This window comes from Arachis stenosperma, chromosome 6 (genome assembly GCF_014773155.1).
Source record: "Arachis stenosperma cultivar V10309 chromosome 6, arast.V10309.gnm1.PFL2, whole genome shotgun sequence".
Taxonomy (NCBI): domain Eukaryota; kingdom Viridiplantae; phylum Streptophyta; class Magnoliopsida; order Fabales; family Fabaceae; genus Arachis; species Arachis stenosperma.
In genome coordinates, this window is record NC_080382.1 from 140370738 (window position 1) to 140378831 (window position 8094).

The 8094-nt window shown below is 29.7% G+C and overlaps 1 protein-coding gene across 1 annotated transcript; it reads right to left on the reverse strand.

Moving 5' to 3' along the window:
• Positions 1 to 4975: 4975 nt before the first annotated feature.
• LOC130936133 (zinc finger protein 3) lies at positions 4976 to 6245 on the reverse strand. The gene has a single exon (XM_057866137.1). The coding sequence runs from the start codon at positions 6151 to 6153 to the stop codon at positions 5308 to 5310; it is 846 nt and encodes a 281-aa protein (XP_057722120.1). The 5' UTR covers positions 6154 to 6245; the 3' UTR covers positions 4976 to 5307.
• Between the last annotated feature and the right edge of the window lie 1849 nt (positions 6246 to 8094).

An 8094-nucleotide genomic window follows, 5' to 3' on the forward strand; every position in this document is an offset into this window, starting at 1 on the left:
GCATTTACGTTTTGAGTACATAATCTACTCTATATTCTTTATTGTGCTTGATTAGTGATATATCCACATCAGATCTGTTGATATTGGTGAGAAGATGGCATGTCTTGAAGGCCTTCTTTCCTTTTTATGTTAATGTTAGCATAAAATCAGCAAAGCTTCTTCTAAAGTTGCTGTTGCTAACTTGTCTGAATGAATAGTGATTTATCTGGAGAAATAGTTGCTAAGATTTAGAAACTATCCACCTCAAAGAATATAGATTTGAAATTTGAAATTTTGGTGCCTTTTGCATCCTTTAAAAAAAAAAACGAGAGAGAGATCAAGCCAACCTACCAAACCAAACCCATGTACACCCTTATATCGTACATGAGTGTAATTTTTATATGTGAATAATTTTAGTTTTGGTGTGTAATAACATTATATGGTGGAATCTTGTAGTGTGATATGTTGGTGGATGTATTGACATAAGTTTTCGTAGGGCCAACTTGTGTTGATTTTTCATTAAGATACTAGAATCATGTGAGGTTTGAACTTAGAAGTGGCTTAAACATGACTAGGTCTATACATCATTTGTTGTTTAGGAAATATTCCGAGTGATGAAGGGGAAGTCTGTGTAAAAGAGTGAAATTATTTGTGTGAAAACTATTATATTATTTTAAATATCTAGCTCATGGAATTTTTGCACATGAATATTGACCGGTCTTAGTTGTAAGAGTCATTTATCTTGGTAACAACATTTGAAACATTTGATTGGTAGTATAGATGTTTTACACTAACAATATATTGATATTAAATCTCTACTTGAAATTGCATACTCCATTGTTCTTTATACAAAGTTGCATAATTCTGTTACGCAAAAGTGGGACCAAGTCTGAAATCATGAAAACATCTATCAATGCCAAGAAACTTGTAAAACATCAAGCATGAATTAAACCATGTGGGAAAGGACTGCATATCCGGTTGCCTACAACTAATGGTAATGCACTTATTTTTTGGTTGGATGCATTATGAATTTGATGCCCCAAGAGTTCCCCTTGGACACACTTCGCTGTGCCATCTCAGCAACCACTACTCCTTACTCCTTACTCCTTACATCTAAAATATTCGGGAGGCACCAATGTGCCTGTTCTTTCTGTAGAATGAGAAATGAATCAACGTAGGATGCACCACTTTACTTGGTGCTGTTGTCTTAATGTGTATTTAGGTGCTGGGCTCTGTTTGTCATTGGTTCTTATGGTGTTATAATGGAGTCAATTCATCGAATTTTCAATAAAAGCAAATAGTCCTAATCTTGTGTGTTAAATCCCTGGCGTATTAACTTATCACTGAGAATAGCTTTGGATACCTCAACCTCTTGGCTATAGTTTGTACTTTGTAGTTAACTAGTTATCAGGTATATGTTTGTTTTGAGAAGTTCTAATTAACTAGAAATTGTTGGGATAATTTTGAACAGAGAAATCAAGAGGAGGTTGGTTAAAAATAAGTGGTAAACCTTGTTTTTCAATATTAAAGATCATGGTGTGATGGTGAATTGGTGATAGTGAAGGTGATGTGGTTGGGACTTGGAGTGCTCCTTACTTTGTAGGGTGTGCCTTTGGATTCATTGGGTCCTATATAAAGGACCTAGATTCTCTAGCATGTGTTTAGGGAATACAATAGCCTTTTTCCATAGTTTGACACATTATTTATTGGGATCAAGCGGCTGTGAGGAGCAGAGTTAAGGAGATTCAAATTAACAGATTACTACAAAATCTTAAGGCATTGGGTTTATGGGTATACGTAAATATAATATTCAATTAATCTTAAGCTTAACTGAGATATGATTTATAGCTTACCCTTGAGACTTCTCCGGGAGTCTTGTAGTGGTTAGGTGTTCCTAAATTGAGAAGGTTCAATTAACAAACTAAAAGATCAAGGTAAAATGGATTTGACATCACATTTTAACTCAAATCAAGGCATTGGATTTGTGGGTAGTGGTAGAACTTGAAACAAAATTTATAAATATAATTATTTTTTAAGTTTGTTATTAATAAGATAAGAAATAATTAATTTTACAAATAAAAATATAAAATAGTTTATAATGGTACTCTTTGAATCTTTAGTGACTTGAAATTTTCGATAATTGAATCAAAACTAAATTTTTCAGTAATTTATAATATTTATTGAATTTTTTTCTCAATTTATACAAATACAATAATATCAATACTTATTGAATATTCTAATATTTTTTATCATATAAAAAATTAAATTAAATAAATAAATAATATTTAATTTTTTATATTTAATCTCAATGGTAGAAGAGAGTGAGTATTGTTTGTTGAATAGAGAAGTTGTCAGCAAAGCAGCAAATCTAATATGTTTTTAATATTTAAAACTAAAAATTATTGTGCAACAAAAATAAGAGATAAGGATTGAATTTATGTACTTTAAGTCATAATAAAATATTTGAGCCAACTAAATTATTTTTTATTTTTTAAAAAAGACTACTAATATTTTTATAAAAAAATTGGGGAGAGGGGCCCCTATTGTTTCAACTAAGTTCCTCCCCTGTTTGTGGGTCTATTTAAATATATGCTATTAACTTAATCCAAATTTAACTATAATGTCTAAGGAAACGTTTAACTAATCATAGGATATTTTAGTCTCCTCCCCTTTTTGGATCGAGTATGTGAACAACATTTAAAAAAAAAAACTCACATGAAATTCCAACGTTGTTTAGTAACTTTGTTAATTGTCTTGATTCTTCAAACTTGTAGAATTCTACCCTTATTTTTCATGTAAAGAAAAATGAAACGTATTTTTTAAACGAATTTAATCGTTTTTATTATCCGTATACAAGAGAGTTTCATATTGATATTCAGTCATATAGTGTTGTAACACAAACAAATTGAAATAGTATGATAATAACTACTTTTATATATGTTACAGTATATAATTATTTGTTGGTGTCTAAAAAAAATTATCACATAAGGTGTAAAGCATATAGCGTTAGGTATCTTGACTTCATTTTGGGCATCTCAAATCCTGGCTTGAAGTTTCTAACTCATTTCAATATATTTAACTAAAAAATAGTGAGTGATCTTCAAATCATGAATGACAAGAATCTGCGTTTTCGTTTGTACCAAAGCATCGCTATTCTATAAGCTAGAAGCCAAACAATCCCTTAAATCTAGGACCAACATTTAGTATTAGTTATCCATGCGCTTGTGAAAAGTACTAAAAGGATCAGAAAAAGATAGATTCTCATGTGGTGACACTAGCATATATATCACTATACAGTAAAAGTCATTATTTAAAGTTTCAGCAACAAATCTATATTCTTGATCAGTGATTTAAATTCTTAAATTTGATACCTACATGCTACATTGCTACATATGAAAAATTTGGGGTTAAGAGAAATGTATTTCTCGAATCTCATCAAATATTTTAATATAATATTTATTGGCCTAACGTAAAGAATTAATAATAATAAAATGGATAAATAAATATAAGTCATGCTTTTGGAACAAAGCATGTGTAAAACAATTTGTACTATCTGATCTTTTGCTTGCAGGTATTATATAATGGGATCGGCACCATGGCAGGTTTTGATGACTAACAGCCACGTTTGATTAATATTATTTAAACACAGATACTTTGTCCTTAGTATGCAATTAGTTGCAGTGTTGTTATAATGTTATTAAGATTTGTTATTATACAATTAGATATAACCACACAAGGATCTCTTCCTAGATTTGAGGCCACTGCATTGACAGTGACTTAGTAGTTGATACTTAGTACATTAACCTCACATAGGACAAAAATCTGTTCCTATTGTTAAAACCTGAATAATAGAAAAAGCAGTCTTTTTCTGATTTTTCCTTCAACAGGACAAAGAAATAGTCTCATTATTTTTTTCTTCATTCTTTTTCTTTCATCATATAATAATAATAATAGTTCAACTAAAAAAAGACATATATTAAAGTTATTAATTGAAAATACATAATATTTAAATTTTTAATATATTTTTATTTATTGAAAAAAATAAAAAACTTTTATTAATAATAATCTTAATATAAGTTCTTAAAAATTCTATAATGATAATAATATAGTATGTTTTATACTTTTATTAGTGTTATCCAGTTCCTAACCCACTAGCTATTTTGGTCTTTGTTATAACAATGACAATATTTAAAACGTTTATTGGTGGAGTCGCCTTGCCATTGGCTCTTGTCTTTTTATTCTGGTACATTTAATAGGAATCTTCTTGTCCCAAGATAAACAAACCTCTTGAATCTAACTATTTATTAGTGAATTCTCTATAATAACGGCCAAATTTTGATGATAAAGACCAAAAAGAATGTATGATAATCAAGAATGTAGCACTAAATGTTTCATTTCATGGATATAATAAAGGTGAGTTCTATGGTGCTTTTTATTATGGTGTCTAAATTGTCTAACTTTTTTTTAAAAGTAAAAAATAAAATGTTTAAAACAAAAAGTAAAATATTTAAAATTTATTACATATTATTTATTTGTCTTTTTTTTAGTAAGTTAGGCACAATATCAAAGACACCATAGCATTCACCTATAATAAATTAGGTAGCTAATGTTCTAAACCGATCAAGGAATAATTGTGTGATGATAGGAATTTAAGAATATCAATTTGCTTAGCTTGTACTTGTATAATTCGTTTTCACATATCTTAATTCTCTTACCGACTAAAAGATCTATCACATGTTATTTATAAAAAGATTAAATAGAACATCTTCTATGAGTACTAAATTTTAGTACAAATATTATTCTCCAAGCATTTTGATTTTGGTTAATGATTATATTCATGCCAGCTATGACAATGCACTGATGTAGTGACGGATTCTCTCAAATCAATCTTATACATGGGAATTCGGGAAAAACTAATTTGATTTATGAAAATAGAATCAGTTATGTCAGTGGCAGATTCTAACTTCAGACATGAGATAAACAAGACTACAAGAGTATACATAAAAACTTACCCTTTAATTATAGTGTTCACTTATCTACTGAGACCATGACAGCAAAAATTAAAAAAAAATTCCGAAAAAAAAGGACTTAGCAAACATAAAAAGCTTCTATCACTAATGCACCTTATATAACTCAACCTGAGAAAATATCTAAAGCCATTGTAACTGGTAATGAACTTTGATCCTCCGAAGAGGCAAAATTAAATATGCACAATAATATTTATATCACACAGTGAATAATTAAAACAAATTTGGCAAAAAATTATCTTAAGACTCCCTAATTGATCTAACTAATTAAGAAAATATAGTGAAAATTTGATAACATGACTTAAAGCTTGAGAGACAAATCAAGGTGCTTGATTTCATCTTGATGATGACGATGAGTTCCACTACTAAGAAAAAACCCACTGATTTCTTTATTTGGCGATGCTGAATTCATCACAGTGTTCACCACTTCAAATCTTCCGACGCTTCCTCTTGACGCCGATAATGCCGAAGTTCGATGAAAATCCGCCATAGCCAGTTTTGCAACACCCGGTTGTGGATCAATAAGGGGTCTTGACCAACCGTGATGGTGTCCATTGTGTGAAGGTTTATGGATCATTGCATGAGCTTGAATTCCGAGTCCTCTGTTGCCACACGCGCCGCCGTGGAGCGGCAGAGACACTATGCTGGCGGCGGAGGCGGCGTAGCGAAGTGGAATCATACCAAAGGGTGGTGTAGAGGACAGTATCTGCGTCCCGAATCTGTGGCCTCTCTTGGCTATCGATCGCTCCCTTTTGTGAGCGTTTTGGTGCCCGCCAAGTGCTTGCGAACTGTAAAATTTTCTCTGGCAATAATTGCAAGAAAAAACCCTCATTTCTACGTCGGAAGAAGATGAACCGTCACCAAGACAATTCGGTTTGTCTTCTTGTGATGGAGAATTATTTTTGGGATTGGATAATGAATCCATATCCAAACAAGTTATGAGGTTGAGTTCGGGCGATCCGTCGTCCAGATCGTCTTGGTTGCCGGAGACATTCAAATCCAATAATAAAAAAGCATTATTGTTATTATCTATGTTTGTATCCTTTTTTTCTTCTGCTTTTTCTTCGTCTTCCAAAGATTGTTGATTACATGGAGTTGGAGGAGTAGAGAAGAAGTTCTTGTTATTGGTAGGAAGTAGTGTTTCCATGGGTTCTTGAGAGTGGATAAAATAGAGGGGAGACAAATAATGGTTTTATTTGGTCTTATTATTATCCTATGTAATATGTATGTTTGGATTTGGAATAAGGATTATATGCTCAAGTCTTTGTTTTGTCAAAATAGTAAATTTGATGTACACCCACACTTTTGACTATCTATAACACTTATATGCAATGCTATAGTATTTAAGTAAGGTGTTTGCTATCAAGTATAAAAGTTTAGTGTTTAATTGTCAAAACATTAAATACTTAATATTTAATTTAAAAAATAATAATAATAAATTTTAAATATTTAAAATTTATTATAAAAAATAAGTTAAATAAAGACCAAGCACCAATTAATAATCCTGATAAAATTGTCCTTTCAATCATATAGGGACTTGTTTTGGAATTTAGCTTAGCAAGACACTAATAATTATGGGGTGTTTATGGTCCAGTCCGGCCTAAATACTCAGTTTGATATCGAATATTTTAAGAACTAATTTAGTGTGATTTTATTAGATCTAGACAAGGGCGGAGCTACTCATACAAAAAGAGGACAGTGGCTTCCCCCTAAATTTTAACTTTTTTTTATAAATTATGTATAAATTTTGGTTTAGCCCCCTTAAAATTTTAATTTTAGTCCTTCTATATTAAAAAAATTAAACTTTGGCCCCTCCTTAAATTTTATCCTAGCTTCACCCTTGGGTCTAGGACCGGGTAAACGTCTCAAAAATAGACCCGGTCATTATTTTTGGTCGGGTACGAACCATAGCTCGGGTCATCCGAATTCGACCCGATAGCCCGGTCATCATACACCATTAATATTTTGTATTATTAGTCATGGATGATGGCTATTCTTATATGGAATTTAAGTATTGTAAACCTTAATATTTTATGTTATTAGTCATTATAAGACTACAAGTTAATGTTTTATGTTTAAAATGCATAAGATTTTAGATTAATGTATAATATTGTATTATTTGTATTTATTTAAATATTTGGTGTTATTAAATAATATTAGTATTGATTGTGTTTATGTTTTAATTTTAGGAAATGGTTGGTTCTTGTTATATTTTTCTAAGTGAATTTTACCATGTCAAATAATGATTGGAGTCTTGAAAATTTAGATATTTTCACATGCTAACTTACAAGAAAGTAATGTTAACGGCCCAATTTTCACCTGGTATAATCGTGGCCAAAAATGTGTAAGTTTCATCGGATTTAGGATCGAGTTCGAATCTAACAAATAGATTCGGTATATATTTCGGGTTGAGTCTGGGTCATATCAAATCCAATTTTACCCGACCCATAAACACCCCTACTAATAATAACTAATAATAATAAAGTGTGAGCTTCGATACCATGGATTAAAAAAAAAAAGAAAAGTTTAGAGATAAAAAATTGTAATTTATTATAGCCAATATTTTTAATAAGTAGTCTAATATTTTTAATTCAATAGTCTAATATTATATTTTTAATTAATATTTTTAAATATTATCGATCGACTACTTATAAAACATAATAAATTATATTGACTCTCTAAAATACAATCCTAATAAAAATGTAAACTTATGACAATGATGCATGGTTACGAATTTAAATTCTAAAAATAATCTATTCACATGCAAAATTTAAATAATTTAACAATTAATTTTTTTGTATATACATACCATATTTGATATTTAAATCTTAGTAAATAGAGTCTGGTACATTGAGTGGTTATTTAATTTTATCTTAGCACATTATTAAAGGTGTTATATATCTATTTATATATCAATAATAATGTTATATATACGCAAAAAATTTCAGTTATTTATATAAAATATATATTAAAATATAATATAATATTAAAAGTGAATAAAATAATATATATTTATATTTAATTTGAATAAATAATAATTAATTTAATAACTAATTTTTCATATACATAATAATTTTATATATGACTT

Excerpts from the sequence above, each read along its gene's own strand:
- LOC130936133 (XM_057866137.1), bottom strand. The coding sequence starts at position 6,153 with ATGGAAACACTACTTCCTACCAATAACAAGAACTTCTTCTCTACTCCT.